This window comes from Phoxinus phoxinus (assembly GCF_949152265.1).
Source record: "Phoxinus phoxinus genome assembly, chromosome: 17".
Classification (NCBI taxonomy): Eukaryota; Metazoa; Chordata; class Actinopteri; order Cypriniformes; family Leuciscidae; genus Phoxinus; species Phoxinus phoxinus.
This window is the reverse complement of record NC_136892.1, coordinates 31,156,555-31,176,456: the sequence shown is the minus strand read 5'-3', so window position 1 is coordinate 31,176,456 and position 19,902 is coordinate 31,156,555. Positions and strand designations below refer to the sequence as shown.

At 37.7% G+C, this 19,902-nt stretch overlaps 1 protein-coding gene across 1 annotated transcript in view; it reads right to left on the bottom strand.

Moving 5' to 3' along the window:
- Positions 1-4,034: 4,034 nt before the first annotated feature.
- Positions 4,035-19,902, bottom strand: part of LOC306984759 (uncharacterized protein) — a 218,689-nt gene continuing 202,821 nt past the window's right edge. The window contains exon 7 of the mRNA XM_079586427.1: positions 4,035-4,149. Within this exon, the coding sequence (XP_079442553.1) occupies positions 4,090-4,149 (60 nt within the window). The 3' untranslated portion in view covers positions 4,035-4,089. The remainder of the gene's footprint in view (positions 4,150-19,902) is intronic.

Here is a 19,902-nt window from a genome sequence, read left to right as displayed (position 1 = left end):
ATTTCATTTACTTCAAATGCATAAAATGAGAGCAGAAAAAAGGTCACAAGCTATTGGATCAAGACGAATAAATCATTCGAAACTTGTCAGATGAAACATAGAAACAAACTTTCAGTAAAATCCCACATTTAATGGCTCGTTTTCCACGGCAATTTTGTGCATATGGTAGTGAAAAAAACAGCAATATTTACACATGATTTGACAGTTTATTATTTTATTAAATATCAAGAATCTAAAAGGTGTGCATCATGCCTAACAACAACATAAACATTTTACAGTTGGTTTTCACGACTGTAAGTCATTCTCTTTAAATGCTATTGAAGTTAGAAATGTGTATAGCAATGTCGTATGTAACTTTAGAGACAGTCCCTCCGTGTAAATGTCAAGCCAACTTTAAAATGTCAAATAAATGTCAATTTTTTTTAAAAATAAAAAATAAAAAAAATAAACCCTCTTCCTTCAATCCTCCCTAGTTTGGCTTATGCTACTCTGAGCAATGCCTGAACTTTGTATTTTGAGCACTTCTTGCGTTATTTTTGCCTCTTCACGATGACTCGCTTGCTGTAGTCCTCAGTTGTAAGTCGCTTTGGATAAAAGCGTCTGCTAAATGACTAAATGTAAATGATGGATGGTTCTGAACATGAACATTTTCTCATTAGACAACTTCGGGCAACATTTTTTTTTTCTTATGAAGAGTAGTACGGTTTCTCTCCAGTATGAACTCTCTCATGAGCTTTCAAGGAATCTGACCGAGAGAAACTCTTTCCACAGTGTGAGCACTTGTACGGTTTCTCTCCAGTGTGAGTTTACATTTACGCATTTGGCAGACGCTTTGATCCAAAGCACCTTACATTGCAATGTCCTATACATTTATGTGCAATCCCCTGGGATCGAACCCACAAACTTGCGTTGTTAACACAATGCTCTTACCACTGAGCTACAGGAAAGCTAATGAGAAAGTTCCCTGATGAGATTTTAAGTTGCTGGATGAAGTGAAGGTCTTTCCACAGTCAGAGCACACATAAGGTCTCACTCCAGTATGAATACTCTCATGCTCTTTTAAATATTGCAGTCGTGTAAAACTCTTTCCACATACAGAACAAAAGTGAGGCTTCACACCAGTATGAACTTTAAGGTGTTTTTAAGCTTGATTCTAAAACGAATGCTTTCTCACACTGATCACAGCTGAACGATCTCACTCCAGAGTGTCGGCGCAGGTGATTATTGAGATTACTTTTAGATGTGAAACTCTTTTCACACTGAGAGCAAGTATAAGGTTTTTCTCCAGAGTGAATTCTCGCGTGCACATTTAAGTGTCCTTTATGGATAAAACTCTTTCCACACTTAGAGCATGTGAACCGTTTTTTCCCAGTGTGAATTATTGTGTGCTCGTTCAGGTGTCCTTTCTGTATGAAACTCTTTCCACAGTCAGTGCAGGGGAACGGTTTTTCTCCAGTGTGAATCCTCATGTGTCTTTTAAGGTGTGATTTATATATGAAACTCTTTCCACACTCAGAGCAGGTGAAAGATCCTTTGACTCCAGATTTTCCAGCTTGTTTTTGTGAGAAATTCTCTTCAGCCTTTGAAACGACTGCATTTCCATCTTCATTTGTGAAATGCTGCCGTTTGTCTTCATTCACTTCCATCGAGTCTAAAAGCAACATTAAATTCCCCAAATTAGGTTATTTGGCACATTGTTTAGGTTAGCAATAGATATTCCCTTAAAGCCCCTGTCACACAGCGCGTTGATCCCGGGAAATTGCCAGAACGCCTTCTGTGTGAACGCAAACACGACCCGGGATTGATGCCGGGATGGGGACCTAGTAATATTCCCGGTATCAGTCCCGGAACGCGCGCTGTGTGAACAAAAGCCGTAATCAGTGCCGTGTCGTAGTGATGACGCTGATGCCGAGATCGTTCGGTAGTGAAACAGTACGTGCGCTAGTTTATGATCGAATCAGAGAAAGAAATGCACAAGCGTGGCTCATAAGCAAACTTAAGACGCTGCAGAGACATTACATATCACATCGATGTCATGTATCTTTACGGGATTTTTACGGGATGTGTGTGAACCAGGGTTATTATAGTTTTGCATTATTCATTAGTTTTTATTTTTATTTCGTTTTAACTTTGTGTTTTCAAATTCAGTTTAGTTTTAATTAGTTTCTAACGTGGGTTTGCTAGTTTAGTTTATTTTTTTATTTTTTGAAAATGCTTAGTTTTAGTTTAGTTTTAATTAGTTTTAGTCTTTTTTTGTAATATGGGCTATTGGTCACGGGCAAGATTCAAAAAGGTCAGAAAAAGTATGCAGCCCTGCAGCTTATAACGTTAGTGTTTTGACAACGACAACACAAATGCATTTTAAGTTACCTCAAACTTGCGACTAGTTAACTTTTTAAAGAAGGCCCAATTGCTTCTCATATGAACATTATATTCAGAGAATATAAAATATTTGTATACCACTTTTTATGTGTGTGATTGTGTAAGTGATTGTGTAAAGGTGTTCATGAGATACCAACCTTTTGCGAACTTGCTTCAACGTCGCGTCGAACACGTTCACATGGAGACGTTCTCTGGAGACTTGAGAGGAGGGGAGGGGTGTGTGACTGTGTGTGTGTGTGTGTGTGTGTGTGTGTGTGTGTCGCGCGCGCGAAATAGCGTCGAAGGAAAGACATTGACAAAGACGAAAACTAAGGACATTTACTCTATAATTTTATTTTAGTTAGTTTTGTCAACCACACATTACAGTTTTATTTAGTTATCGTTTTTTTGTTTTGCCTCGTTTTTATTTTTATTTCAGTTAACGACAATGTTTTTTCCCCATCTAGTTTTCGTTTTTTCGTTCGTTTTCGTTAACGATTATAACCCTGGTGTGAACGCACTCTAATTCCGGAAATTCCCTTGCAGTGTAAATGAACCTAAAATCAAACAAAACCGGGACACTTTATCCGTGTATTTTCCGGAATCTCTGTGTGAAAGGGGCTTAAAGGCAGGGTATCTCTGTAATGAAAAAAGAAGTGTAATAATGGGAGTAATAACTTAATCAGTCATTAAAGAGAATGAAGGAAAACACCAACCTATTTGTTCCTCTGTATCTTCATCTTTTATTCTGCAGGGTTCTTCCTTAATCTCCATCTTTACAATAGTATGTCCGTAGTTTCTCCTGGAGTAATTCCTCCTGCTTGCTTCTTCTTCTCCTGTGGGAAGATGGGAATATTCCCAGCATTTAAACTCTCATGACCGGCTGTGGGAGCTTCACTGACTGAAGGAGTGAATTGTGGTCGTTGTTGCTCATTTAGCAGATGATCATCACACTTAAAATCACTCACAATTATTCACGGTTTAAGTGTTCTGCTCTAGGCAACATTTTCATAAGAATATATGATATACAATTTCTTTCCCTATTCAGTCGTTGTGTCTCCCCAAAATGCCTGTAAGTCCTGATCAGTGCTGTGTTCATTACAAGTAACGAGAGTTTTGTAATCCGATTACTTTTTCAAGTAACTGGTAAAGTAACGCATTACTTTTTCAATTTACAACAAAATATTCAAGTTACTTTTTTAATTAAGTAACACTAGTTACTTTTTCACATGTATTGACTGACAGCTGTCCTGTTGATATAAATAAAGTGAGGAGGTGTTGTGTGTAAACATTATAGTTATTTTAGTTGTAGACTAAACTAAATCTCACTTGCACAAAAACATTCAGTTTTCCTCAAAATGAATAAAAACAGGAATATGCAAACTCAGAATACGATTTGAAAATTACTCAGATTAAACATCCTATTTAGATAAGAGTGCTAACTTTGATTCAGTTGTAATGGTAAAACCTTCAACCATTTGGTATCTCTGAAAAGCCCTGAATGTGCTCTTTACAGGACCGTGACATTAATGATCTCAGAGAAATTCACTAAAATATAATGTCCTCTACAGAGTCTCTACAGTCTATGCCTGAGTCTCAGGAGGATATGTGAGTTTTCATCTTAATGTTCCTCATCAGTCATTGAAGAGAATGAAGGAAAACACCAACCTATTTGTTCCTCTGTATCTTCATCTTTTATTCTGCAGGGTTCTTCCTTAATCTCCATCTTTACAATAGTATGTCCGTAGTTTCTCCTGGAGTAATTCCTCCTGCTTGCTTCTTCTTCTCCTGTGGGAAGATGGGAATATTCCCAGCATTTAAACTCTCATGAACGGCTGTGGGAGCTTCACTGACTGAAGGAGTGAATTGTGGTCGTTGTTGCTCATTTAGCAGATGATCATCACTCTTACAATCACTCACAATTATTCAGCTTTAAGTGTTTTGATCAAACAACCCAATTCAACTCTTCTAGCTGATGTTTATGTTGCTTTTACATTAGATATGATTTACATGCATTAAAACGGTTTACCAGGTTTCATTACATAAAATGCAAGTCATAATTTTCACTAATTGTAATGTGAAAAAACAGTCAGTAACGACTTTACGTTTCACGAGCGTATGAACAACATCAGTCGGTTTATTTCGATTAATTTCTGAGTGAATCACTAAATGAACAGAATCGTTTAGTCGTTTGGATTTAGATTTCTCCTATTAAATGATAAAATTAATGTACTCACAGTCTGAAAACAGCAGATTTAGAGCAGAATGAACGGCTGTGTTCCACTTCTCATGTTTATGTTCCTTTCCCTCGCTCACTTCTCTTCTTCTCCTAGACTCGGGTGTGTGTCATTGCTTCGGTTGCTCGAGCGCCTCTACTGGCGGAAACCATATTAAACTATCTAAACTTCATAGATTAGAATAGATACAAGACAACCATGATAAAATCTGTTATCTTGTTTGAGATTATACAAACACTATTTATCTCCCAAAATATGTTTGACTTGGGTAAAGTTTTGAACTTCAAATATGTGCTGGAGTTGGCAATTGTATTTACCTTCTGGACTCTTTGTTGTGTGCTACTATTGATTTTGATATAAACAAGTATTTTAAATTAAAAATACATATTTATTAGTCAATATAGTTTTAAATATGAATATTTGTCTTATACAAATGCATTGTTTTACTTCAGAATGTCTTTATTAACTCCCGGAGCCGTGTGGAGCACTTTTATCATGAATAGATGCACTTTTATGGACTTCCAAAGACATACAGCCAGGACCTTTTTTAATATAACTCTGATTGTATTCGTCTGAAAGAAGAAAGTCATATACATTTTTGCCCTCATGTTTCATGAGCTGAACTCAAAGATCTAAGACTTTTTCTATGGACACAAAAGGCCTATTTATCTCAAATATAGTTCACAAATCTGTCTAAGGCCCTGTTTACACGATGGGAAAACGCAGATATTTCTCTGCGTTTTGGCCTGTCATTTACACGAAAACGCCGTTTTTATCCCAGAAAACGATCATTTCTAAAAACTCCGGCCAAAGTGGAGATTTCTGAAAACGCCGGTTATATGTTGTCGTGTCAACTGGGAGAAACGGGGTTTTAGGTTCTCTCTTGTCGATTCTGAGGATTCTGATTGGCTTGCATGGCTTTATCCTTCTCGCTACACTGCCGCCCATAGGTTTAGCATAGTTATAAAGGCGCTCGACGGCGTATTTATGCGGGTTGTGTGCACGATGTTATTATTGAAAACGGAGGGGGAGAAATATTCGTTTCTCTAAATACCCGGCTATGTGTAAATGTGGCATAAATCTGTGTTAGTGAGCACTTCTCCTTTGCCGAGATAATCATCCACCTCACAGGTGTGGCACATCAAGATGCTGATTAGACTGCATGATTATTGCACAGGTGTGCCTTAGGCTGGCCACAATAAAAGGACACTCTAAAATGTGCGGGTCAGGAACAACTGATTTTCTTCTGTAGAACATAAATGAAGATTGCAGGGGAATTTACAGTTAAGACCCGAGGACCAGATGATGAATGAAGACCAGGATACAGAGATAAAATCAATTGCAGAAAATGTTCCCAAAACATACTGATACTAGGCTATATACTTTATCTCGGTAAGAGGTTCAGACAATATTTATCATTATTCTCTAGAGATTGAAGATGAAAAGTAAAGTAAATGCTTTAAATAAGAACTGGTCATGAATAGACGACCCCGGTGACCTCAACTGTCGGGGTCAACTAGAACAGGGGTTTTCAAAGTGTGGCAGCAAGTTGGAAGCAAAAAATAAATAAAAAGGTAAAAAACGTACAAATCTTTATATTATTATGAGTATTGTTATGAAATAGCATTATAATAATTTGTAGCATAGCCTGTCTGAACATTATACTTTTAATGCTAACATTTTAGAGATGCACCGATTGATTGGCCGATTTTCACGTGATCGCGGCGCCAACCGGCCGGTCAGTCTGACATATGCTGATTTTATGCCAGTCAATTGCACCTGCACACGGAGCGCACATGTAGGAAACCTCGTGAGTTACGGCCGTTTCAGACCGCAAGCGCGAGTGGCGGGTAGTACGCATATTTTGTCGGCGTGCATGTTAATCAATGAGTGCATTCACACCAGGAGCAGGAGAGTCGCGTGAGCAGCAGTGAAAGCGCGCGTTTCGGCGCCGAGTCTATTTTTGCTGCGCAGCTCACGGTCAATTAAAGTGAAAGCACACTTTTGATGGACAAAATAAATATGATTTCACACAAAAAGTGCCTAAAATGCACAGATTTTGCATGTCTAGTGTGTTTTAACAAGAACTGGAGAAGGCTGTGTCAGAAAAGAAAATGAAGACTAAAATATTGATAGAAAATGAACCCATTTAAAATTGATTCATTATTCAGTTTGGGTAAAACTATATGGTGTTTTATAAAAAAAAAAAAAATATATATATATATATATATATATATATATATATATATATATATATATAAAATAAATATTTGTGTGTGCTGTAAAGTGGTTAGAAAAAATAAAATCGGAATCGGCTAAAATCTGTATCGGCAGGTCAAACTCAATGAAAATCGGAATCGGCCTAGAAAATTGTAATCGGTGCATCTCTATAATCTTTCTGACAGGCTGGTATCAAACACCATCACATAATTTGATGTTCACCTAGATGTATTATTAATTTATTTCTACATTTGTCGTAGTATTGTCAATGGGTTCAATAACACATCTTGCAAAAGGGGGGCCTTGGCCAGAACTTTCAAGATTTTTCAAATTTGCAGATTCATCTATGGTAGCTTGATATTATAATATTGACGATATATGGCTATTATATCTACCAGACTACCACACAAACATTGAATTGAATTAGCATATCCATTATGTTACTATAATGACGCTGACTTGTAAACGTGAGCTACGCAATCTTTTGGCATTTGAAAAAAAATAAAACCCATGAAATTATATTCATATGACATGCTGACATATATGCCACTGTACCTGTGATGAAGACGTTTCACACGCAACGCAGGCCGTCTGCCCAAGACGTGAGAACTCCTTCAGCAGAGTTCGGGGGTATCGGCTTGTGTAACCCCGGTGTAACCATGACAGATTTTGCGACAGTAGTAGAAGACAATACTGTTTCCCAACTGTAGGGGGACCCCGAGAGCAAAAGCTACTTGGTGTTGCTTTAATATCATAAGCTTGAAGAAGTAATTTAAATAATTTAATATTTAGGAGGATAAACTTTATTAATAACTTAAGTCACTTATTAAAAATCAATCAAAGAATATACATTGCAGAATCCACCCCTTCACCATCACTGACCATATTGTGTAGGAACCATGAGAAAATCAAACTTATTTACCTGAAAGTTATGGATCAGAACATGGACTTTTATCACTTAACACTTTCAGGCAATGCTTTTTCATAGGAGTGTGTATATTGGACAAACTGGTGAAACTCTTCCCACATGAAGAGCACTAGTGCGGCTTCTCTCCAGTGTGAACTCTCCCATGCTTTTTCAGGCTTCCTGACTGAGAGAATCTCTTTCCACAGTGTGAACACTTGTACGGTTTCTCTCCAGTGTGAACTCGCTGGTGTTTTTTTAAGCTACTGGATCTAGCAAAACTCTTTCCACAGTCAGAGCAACAATGAGGTCTCACACTAGTGTGAATAGTCTCGTGCACTTTCAAATTCTGCAGTTGTGTAAAACTCCTTCCACAAAATGAACAGACATGAGGCTTCTCACCAGTGTGAAGTTTAAGGTGTGTTTTAAAGTTTGATTCAAAAACAAATGTTTTCTCACACTGATCACAGCTGAATGATCTCACTCCAGAGTGTCGGCGAAGATGATTGTTGAGAATGTTTTTCTGAGTGAAACTCTTTCCACACTGAGTGCATGTGAACGGTTTTTCTCCAGTGTGAATCCTCATGTGCTCATTTAGGTGTGCTATCTGAACGAAACTCTTACCACACTGAGAGCATGTATAAGGCCTTTCTCCAGTGTGAGTCCTCATGTGTACCGTAAGGTTTGTTTTATGCATGTAACTCTTTCCACACTCAGAGCAGGTGAAAGATCCTTTTACTCCAGTTTTTCCAGCACTTTTCTGTGTGAAATTATTTTCAGTCTGTGTAATGATGTTTCCATCTTCATTCGTAAAATTATGAGGTTTACGAACCTGGTGCTGTTTGTCTTCATTCTCTTCCATCAGGTCTAAAACCAACATTAAATTACCATGGTTCAGTTAGACAGACAAATAATAAAGAAAATCAGGGAGTCCAAATTTAGCACAAATTTCACTACTGAGTCTACTAGTATCTAGTTTTATAAATATTTTTAATTTCACTTTGAAATTAAATGTTGGTATGTTTTAGCTTACCTCAAGGGCATCCAAGATGTAGGTGTCTTTTTTTCCGCAGTAGTTTCAATTTTGATATTTTTAGGTCAAACCGTTCTTGTCTGACAGTCATATCATGCAGGTCTATGGTCACTGTCTCAAAGAGCATGCACAGAGTCCAAATTAAACAATTCCCCATCGTAAGTACACATTGATGGCCTAAGACACGAAACGAGCGGTTTGTGTGAGAAAACGAACGGTATTTATATAGTTTTTGCCTCTTATACACAGCCACGTCCATCTGATCTGAGCGCTTCCTTCTGTGTAGTCTCGCGTAGCCAGACCTTCAGACTGACGGCTGAAGGTCTGGAATTCATAGCAGCTTTCTTTGGCCAAGGCCCGCCCATAAGGCCATTTGACCGACATGTCAAACAACCAATTACAGTTCGTTTCGTTCAGCGTCACGTTTCGGGGCGTGGAAATGTCCCCACAACAACAGACTGGCGTGCAACAAGTCTCCACTAAGTGCCTCAAACAAAACTCCTGCACATCTCTTAAAGAGTCTATGCCGTGAACCTCGCATACTTTCTACGTTTAGCTGATCTTGATAAATGCTCATTGTCACTGATGTAAACACAACAGTTTTTCTTCCGCAATCACACGTCTGCGCTTTGTTTCCCGGCGGACCGAAAATAAACGCGACACTCGCGCCCCCCGGAAATCCGATAAAACTCAACCAATCAGATGACGACTTCGACATTCCTGAAGTGTTTCCAGTTAAGTGTACCATATGCATCAGACGTTTAGCCAACGCTCCGTGGGCGTGACGTCTGAGGCTGAGACTAGCTTCTGTGTGACGTGTGCGCAGACTGGTGCATAGATATATATACAGTAGATGTCGCATTAAAGACATTCGTTCCAATGAACTGCCGTAGCCAAGGCGACAACTAGAGTATACTTCTATGCACCAGTCTGCGCACGCGTCAAACACCAGGATGCGCTCGCGCCCTCAGATCAGATGGACGTGGCTGTGTATAAGAGGTAAAAACGATATAAATACTGTTCGTTTTCTCACACAAACCGCTCGTTTCGTGTCTTAGGCCATCAATTGGTACTTACGATGGGGAATTGTTTAATTTGGACGATGGGGAATTGTTTTAAGTTGGACTCTGTGCATGCTCTTTGAGACAGTGACCATAGACCTACATGATATGACTGTCAGACAAGAACGGTTTGACCTAAAAATATCCAAATTGAAACTACTGCGGAAAAAAAAGACACCTACATCTTGGATGCCCTTGAGGTAAACTAAAACATACCAACATTTAATTTCAAAGTGAACTATCCCTTTAATGTTCCTCATCAGTCATTAAAGAGAATGAAGGAATACACCAACCTATTTGTTCCTCTGTATCTTCATCTTTTATTCTGCAGGGTTCTTCCTTAATCTCCATCTTTACAATAGTATGTCCGTAGTTTCTCCTGGAGTAACTCCTCCTGCTTGCTTCTTCTTCTCCTGTGGGAAGATGGGAATATTCCCAGCATTTAAACTCTCATGACCGGCTGTGGGAGCTTCACTGACTGAAGGAGTGAATTGTGGTCGTTGTTGCTCATTTAGCAGATGATCATCACACTTACAATCACTTGCAATTATCCAGCTTCGAGTGTTTTGATCAAACAACTGTTTAGAAACAATTTAACTCATCTGGCTGATTTTATGTTGCTCTTACATTCGATATGATTTACATGCGTTAAAAACTGTTAACCAGGTTACATTACATAAATTGAAAACACAACTCAAAATCTTCACAAATTCTAATGTGAAAAACCTGTCAGTAACGAATTTATGTCATGAAAAACATATATCGGTTAATGAGTGATTCACTAACTGACTCGTTTAGTCTTTTGAATTTAGATTTCTCCTAATAAATGATTAAATAAATGTACTCACAGTCTGAAAACAGCAGATTTAGAGCAGAATGAACGGCTGTGTTCCACTTCTCATGTTTATGTTGCTTTCCCTCACTCACTTCTCTTCTTCTCCTAGACTCGGGTGTGTGTCATTGCTTCGGTTGCTGGAGCGCCTCTACTGGCGGATAACAGGAAATACGTCGCGTTAAAGTGAAAGTGAAAGTTGCTTATTCAAAGAGATGCCAAGGTATTCTAGCCGATCTCGAAAAGTTAAACTTCGTAATGAAATATAATAGCTCTTTATCTGTGTGATTTTTCACGTGCACATTATTGTTTCCTTTATGGAACTCTTTGATAAATCAGAAAAACATTTTTTTATATATATCTTGTTTTATAATTTAATAATTAATATCTTAAATATAATTTAATCAATCATAATTTAAGAAATCATATAGTTTGATTTGTTTATCATGATTATTATTTTAAATGTATGTTTAATGCTTTTCTTGTATTAACCTTGACGCCTCATGTGGGCGAAAGCCTAGGCCTATACGTTTCTAGGCTAATAGACAGACCACAAAGCGCGAAGGTCTCAGTTAAAGTGCTAAACAATATATTGTGGTTAAACATCTTGCAGAAGGGACATGTTGTGTAGGAGTTTATTTCTTTAGCATTGTATTGAGATTTACGACTTGAGACATGGTACTACTACGGGACGATATGTGTATGTGCCTGTAAGGGTGGATTTGCTGCAGAATGACTAAAGAAACGTTGTCAGCAAGATGGTAGAAAACTGTACATTTCTTGTCTATTACCACCCACTGCTACTTATACTAATGACGGAAATAAGCGCAGTTAGTTCATGTTAGCTGGGTGTCTTCATGTCTAAAAGAGTTAAAGTTGTAAATAGTTCATGTTAGCTGGGTGTCTTCATGTCTAAAAGAGTTAAAGTTGTAAATAGTTAACCTGAGCCAGCACACTTTTGAAAAAATAAAAATAAATAATCCCCAGAAATGGCATTCCCAAAATAAACTAAAACAGACACAGTTCATCAACCCTTTGCACTAAAATCATTATTATGGTCTCATTTATACACATGGTAGTTTATTTTAAAGTCAAAATTAGGATAAACATTGAATAATAACTTAATTACAAATCACTGATAAAAAATCACTCAAATAATACATTGCAGAATCCACCCCTTCCCCATCATTGTCCATATTGCATAGGAACCCTGAGAAAACCAAACGTGTTTACCTTTTAAACAATTAGATGACAGCTGATTTTCCCACAGACACGGACCAGTTTTCATATTCAACTTGATCGTCTCAGTAGTGCGTATATTAGTCAAAGTCCATATTTTGAGAAGGAATATAAATTGGGAAAAAACAAACATCTGGCCCACTTTTTAATTCAATTCCCATTTATTTGTATAGCGCTTTTCACAATACGTATCGTTTCAAAGCAGCTTTACAGAAAATGCAACAATGTCTACATTACAATTTAGATTGATCTATTATCAGAGGTGACAGAGTCCAACTTATGCATTTCAATATATAATATTTCAATCGCCAATACATTTTTAAATATGGATTTTTTTCTTACACGAACGCATCGCTTCGAATCAAAACATTCTTAAGAAGCTTTTTTTGGAATACAAAATATTCATATCTTTTTTCTTCAGTTAGAAAACAAGAAGAAATTGGTAGTTAAGAAGATTTTTATTCTCAAGAACCTTTCGTGAATCGGGCCTCTGGTCCTCACTCGTCCTTCAGTCGTTGCTCCTCCTTTTATCAATCCGGAGTTCCTCCGTGAGACGCTCATTATCAGTCACTCCACCGTTCTCATGGCTCCACACAGAGTGCATGTATAAGGCCTTTCCCAAGTGTGAATACTCGTGTGCACATTTAGGCTTATTTTATGAATGAAACTCTTTCCACACAGAGTGCAATCTAACATTGTTCTTACTAAGACTTTTTTAGTTAACTTTACTTAATGTCCAATAATTTATTGATCTTACTTAAAATTATTTAGTAATCTGTACTGTTTGCATGCTATGCCTTTGTTACTCAGAAAACCCAAGTAAACATTACTTGACTGGTTTGAGTACCATTTTGCCAAAGCAAAAAAACGGGCGGGGCAAATGGTTTTTGAGGCGGGGCAATTCTTTTCACTTATTTCTTCCACTTCTGCAGTCTTCATTCATTTTCCAGTCACCTGGAATGTTATTGTCAATAAAACAAACATTTTGGGAGAACGTCACATAAGTTAACTTCATAAATTCATGTTGATATCCTAAAATTTCTCACCGTTATTGTGATTAGTGTTCCCTTTGGTTGGGCATTTGGAACGTCATTTACATTATTGTAATTCTCTTCCAATTGATGCAATGCAATATGGAATCGCAGTTATTTGATTCAAAGGAAGTGAAGTAATAAATATTATATATATTTACTTAAATTATTTCCATGTTTTGAATGAATGTATTAATGATATATAACATAACTTTAATGAATAATAATGATCTTTTAACATTTTATTGTTAACACTTATGGCATAAACTTTTAATTGGGTTGATATAATCCCTCTATATTTGTGACAATATCTTGCAATTTTTCTTGAGTCACACACAGACTTCAACATTCAGCATGCAAACCACAACAATGGTTTAAGTTAATTTTTTTTATTAATTAGACCATTATAATTTTATTTGCTGTCTCTTGTCAATATAACCCCAAAAACGATAGCAAATAAAATTATAATGGTAAAATAAAGCCAAAAATAGTAAAACAAAGCAATTAATTTATTCATGCCGCAATGCACTATGGGAGTACACTTCCTCAGATCACAGATAGAATTAAGTTGACAAAACTTAAATGGATGAAGTTATGCTTACTTAATTAAATTAAGGCAACGAGTTTGCATGCTTTTTTAAAGTAAGGTTTACTAATTGGATTTTACAGTGTATAAGGCCTTTCCCCAGTGTGAGATCTCATGTGCTCATTTAGGCTTTTTTTATGAATGAAACTCTTTCCACACTCAGTGCATGTATAAGGCTTTTCTCCAGTGTGAATTCTCATGTGCAGATTAAAGTGTCCCTTCTGAGTGTAACTCTTTCCACACAGAGTGCATGTATACGGCCTTTCCCCAGTGTGAGATCTCATGTGCACATTTAGGCTTATTTTATGAATGAAACTCTTTCCACACTCAGTGCATGTATAAGGCTTTTCTCCAGTGTGAACTCTAATGTGTGCATTAAAGTGTCCCTTCTGAATGAAACTCTTTCCACACTGAGGGCATGTATAAGGCCTTTCCCCAGTGTGAGATCTCATGTGCACATTTAGGCTTATTTTATGAGTGAAACTCTTTCCACACTGAGTGCATGTGTAAGGCCTTTCTCCAGAGTGATTTCTAGTGTGCAGATTTAGGCTTTTTTTATGAATGAAACTCTTTCCACACAGAGTGCATGTATAAGGCTTTTCTCCAGAGTGAATTCTCATGTGCACCGTTAGGTGTCCTTTCTGGGTGTAACTCTTTCCACACTCAGCACATTTGAACGGTCTTTCTCCAGTGTGAATTCTCATGTGCACATTTTGGATTCCAGTTATTTTAGCTCGTTTCTGTGTGAAATTCTTTGCAGTCTGTGAAATGATAGCGTTTCCGTCTTCATTTAGGAAAATCCAAAATCCAATTAAAGAAAGAAAGAAAGACAAAAGAGAAAAATCTGAATTATAGGCGTGCCACTATTGAGCAAAAATCTAGTTCACTATTAAGTCTGGTAGTATCTTGATCTAAATATATTTGTATATGTCAGTTTTCATCTTAATGTTCCTCATCAGTCATTAAAGAGAATGAAGGAAAACACCAACCTATTTGTTCCTCTGTATCTTCATCTTTTATTCTGCAGGGTTCTTCCTTAATCTCCATCTTTACAATAGTATGTCCGTAGTTTCTCCTGGAGTAATTGTTCCTGCTTGCTTCTCCTCCTGTGGGAAGATGGGAATATTATCTTAGCATTACTCATGAATTGACATTTAGTGAAGGTGTGAATTATGGTCCTTGTTGCTCATTTAGCAGATGCTTTCAATCAATTTTACAATTATATATATAAAAAAAAATTTGAGGCAGTGTCATAACAGGCGCACTCAACTCCCAAACCGGTTTTGGGTGCGACGTGAGAGTATTAAAAAAGATGAAAAACCGCACTCTCTAGTTATATCTCATATATTTATTTATACCATGTCCACAGACACGTTTCAGCCTAAGCCATCATCAGTGTGTGAGATGATGGTGGCACTGATGATGGCTTAGGCTGAAACGTGTCTGTGGACATGGTATAAATAAATATATGAGATATAACTAGAGAGTACGGTTTTTCATCTTTATTTGATAACCAGAAAAGTGAAATTCCTGGAATCGTTCATTCCAACAACATAACTTCTGACCCTGTCAGTTAGTAATTGTGATGTGATAAATACAATAAAAAGCATTTACAATATTAACATATAAAATTAAACATTTACATGAATGAAGGCTGTAGGAAGGCCAACCAGTTGGAGTGGAAAAGGGAAATGACGTGCTGTATAAAAAGGTTGATGCAAAATCCAAAAATGGTGGTTTATTGTAAGGTGCTAAATATTCACAGTGCATGAAAAGACCAAAATAAATAATAACTGTACAAAAAGAAAAGAAAACAGCAACAATGTGCTAATTTTGGCTAAACCAAATGGCCCAAGATCGCAACACTGCTCAGTAGGAGCTTTATCTGCTCAGTATGAGTCCACAATCAGAACTGGTATCCTTTCAGACAGCAAGCCTATTTATAGGCTGAAGCCCCACCTATAGGGCATACCAACTACAGGTACAAACTAAAACATTTGTAACAATCAAATTAAATAATATAAACACCCAACACAACACTTAAACCTTCCAAACAGCTAAAACAACAACCATTAACAGAGGAAGAGTTTAACAACTAATTAAATGTCAAAACAGCTGTTTCTAAATCCTCCCCCCCTCTGACATCACACCAAAATGGTATCTTCCACAGGAAGTGATGTGGCAGTTGCTTTAAAAGACAGTTTAACCTGGATTATGGGTTTGGTTGTACAGAGTGTGAACCGGGAAGTTTAACTGCAATAAGGTTTGTGGGAAATATGTGGAAAAATAAAGGTAATTATCATATGAATTATTGTGTTTCCTGGCATTCTGTTCTTATAGACAAATAATGACAAACTTTAAGAAAAACTATAAAGAGTTGAAACTATAACAGAACACAGCAGTAACAAACTTTAGACTGAACAAAACAAAAACTCCATAACACCTTCCTGATGTGTACACAGATGTTGATATTGCCGGCAATGCACAGTCTCTGTGAAATGGGTGTATGTATGTAAGTCCAAGTTTATAAAGTCACCAGGTTAACCTGTGACAAAGGCATTCATTGTAAAGCATCTTATCTCACCGGATTTAGACCGTACCATAGTACCGAGACAGCTCTCGTTAGAATCACAAATTATTTGCTCTTATCATCCGATCGTGGTTGTATCTCTCTATTAGTATTACTTGATCTTAGTGCTGTATTTGACACCATTGACCACAACATCCTTTTAAATAGACTCGAACATTATGTTGGCATTAGTGGAATTGCACAAGCATGGTTTAAATCATACTTATCTGACCGTTATCAGTTTGTAGCAGTAAATGAAGAGATGTCTTATCAATCACAAGTTCAGTATGGCGTACCACAAGGCTCAGTACTAGGACCGCTGCTGTTCACTCTGTACATGCTACCATTAGGAGATATCATTAGGAAACATGGAATTAGCTTTCACTGTTACACCGACGATACTCAGCTGTATATTTCTTCAAAACCTAACGAAACCTACCAATTCACAAAATTAACAGAATGCATAGCTGATATAAAAAATTGGATGACTAGTAATTTCCTACTACTAAATTCAGAAAAAACAGATTCTAATTATTGGACAAAAAACTTCCACACGTAATAACCTAGAGTACTGTCTAACACTTGATGGCTGCTCTGTTAAGTCTTCGTCGTCGGTTAGGAACCTGGGTGTGCTCTTTGATACCATTCTTTCATTTTAAAGTCACGTGTCTAGTATCTGTAAAACCGCTTTCTTCCATCTTAAAAATATATCTAAATTACGTCATATGCTCTCGATGAATCATGCAGAACAATTAGTTCATGCGTTTATGACCTCAAGGCTAGATTATTGTAATGCTCTACTGGGTGGCTGCCCTGCACGCTTAATAAACAAACTACAGCTGGTCCAAAACGCAGCAGCTCGAGTTCTTACCAGAACCAGGAAGTATGACCATATTAGCCCCGTTCTGTCAACACTGCATTGGCTGCCTATTAAACATCGTATAAATTATAAAATATTGCTGATCACTTACAAAGCACTAAATGGTTTAGCTCCGCAGTACTTGAGCGAGCTCTTAACGCATTGTAGTCCTTCACGTCTATTGCGATCTCAAAATTCCGGCCAGTTAATAATACCTAGAATATCAAAATCGACTGCTGGCGGTAGATCCTTTTCCTACTTAGCACCAAACGTTTGGAACAGTCTTCCTAACATTGTCCGGGAAGCAGACACACTCTGTCAGTTCAAATCTAGACTAAAAACACATCTCTTTGGCCTAGCATTCACATTACACATTATAGACTTCTATAATTAGGCTGTATAGATTAGAACAGCCGGGACCGGGAACACTTCCCGTAAATCCTGATGTACTTGGTACATCATAAGAAGGATGGCGTCTACGCTAATATTAGTCTCTCTGTCTATCCCGAGGTTTACCGCTGTCCACCGGAACCAGGCCGTATCCAGATCTGATGAAGGACCAGCGCCAGGACACGACGACGCCGCTGACCTGAAGTGTCAACCAGTCTCTCCTCCTCTCCACTCCGACTTCAACCAACCGGAACTGGACAAATACTCTGATTCATTCTGAACTTCTGACCTGTAATGCTCCTGAATCATAATCATACACTGTTCACTCATTGGCCAGATGAGAACTGGCCCCCGACTGAGCCTGGGTTCTCCCAAGGTTTTTTTCTCCATTCTGTCACCTGATGGAGTTTTGGTTCCTTGCCGCTGTTGCCTTGCCTTCTGGCTTGCTTAGTTGGGGACATTTAATATTCAGCAATATTATAGATCTGCCTTAAAGGTGGACGATGATGAAATTGTTTTTTGTATTATTTTCATGTTATCACTGTGAAGCTGCTTTGATACAATCTGTATTGTAAAAAGCGCTAGACTTGTAGTCAAGACCGCCTAAACCGAGACCAAGACACTACCAAGACCAGAGGGTATCGAGACCAAGACAAGACCAAGACCAAGTCAAGACCAAGACCTATTCGAGACCGAGACCAAGTCGAGACCGGAGGGGGGAAAACAGACTAGTGTTGAAGCTAAGCAACTTGTATGAATTCAAGAACAGCAGCATACTAGGGTTCAGCCGCAGTTTACATTCAATACATATTAGACGGTATTACTTCAACTACACATGCAGAACAACAGAGACAGACCATGTCGTGTGTGTGACTGTGAGCTCACTGTAAATGTTTTTTGCAGACTGGGTGAGATCAACTGTGTAGCAATTGCATGACGGCTGTTACTGCACTATTAGAGGATTGAGACTCCCTTAACTTTTGTGTAGCCAACTGTTGAGGACTGACATGACTGGTTCATCTGACAAAACATCAAACACCATCTTGCTCCTCCAACAACTGTCTAAAGAATGAGAAATATGTAACCAATCGAAATTATACGTAATGTGTTGATGAAATAGTAACATCAAATTAAAGATATACACTTATAAACTTGGATTAGGCCTAATGTTTAGTCAACACAACGGAGATATGCAGATAATATTTAAGACCATTTATTTAGTCTAACACCATCTTAAATACAATACTGTAATCAAACAACACACACACACACACACCGTTGGCGGTGCGCTCAAAGTCATCTGTCAGTTGTGCAGTTACCCAAAATCTCCAGAATGAAGTTAAAACCCATCATGTCACTGATATGTGGTTTTTAAATCAAGTGATCAAAGTGCTCGTTGCGCTGCGATCAGTGGCGCGGATACAGTGTTTTCACGCCGCACTGTCTTCACTCGGACGCGCGCTTCAATCCGTTGCGGATACTCTCTATTCGTTCTGGTGAAATCACAAAACATAATGCACACAAACGTGTCCCTGCTTGATATACAACAACTGATGAACATAATCGGTTTTGATGAGAAAAAAAAACTATAAGAAAAAAAAAAACTATACGAGTGCGGATTAGAACCCACAACCTCTGACACGGTTGGCGAAAGTTTTACCACTGGACCATTAAGATATACATTGTTCTAAAAAGGCGAAACAGCTCTGTAACAAAAAATACATGCATGTGATTGGTTGGATTTGAAGGGCGCGAAATAATTAATAATGCTGCATTATCGAACGTTGTGTCGTTGTGGATATTGCAGTATTGAATTGCTAAATCCCCCGACCACTATGTCGGTCTGAGACAGCGAGACCTAGACAAGACCGAGAGGTCCTAGACCAAAGACCGTCAAGGCCGTGACAAGACCGAGACCACGTAAAAGTGGTCTCGAGACCAAGACCGGTCTCGAGACATACATCACTAAAAAGCGCTATATAAATAAAAGTGACTTGACTTGACTTCATAAAAAGAGCATATCGCCTGTATCTTCTGGCGTGGTGAAAAAAAAAAAAAAAACATTTTATCAAGGAAAATTTATATTTTGTGCCCGACGTTTAATTACAAGTTTTAAATAGAAAATTCTGGCCACAAGAACGTATAAAAAATCTGTAATATAAATAAAGCATTTCTTAGACAAGTTAAACTTCTGAAGGAAATTAAGGCTGCAACATTCACAATACACAATCAATATTTTTTAGGTCTGAAATGTTGAAACCTGCTGCGTTAATGTTTGTTTGTTTGTTTGTTTGTTTTTGCTCCTCACACAATTAGAAATGACATTAAAATTACTTTTTACCGGGAAAAACGTTACCAGTGCTACAGATAGCCATCAAGTATTTTGTTTTGGGCGAACGAGGTGAACATGATTATTGTTCATCATGAGCCTAAATTCCAGCGATGCAAAATAACATGCAATCTATCCCGACGAGAGGAGAAAGTAAAGTCGTATTTCACGTTGTACAGTTTCAATTCGTTAGGATTACAAGAGTCAGATATTTCAGAAGCCTCTAAGCAGATTGTTTTTGATTCTCTAAA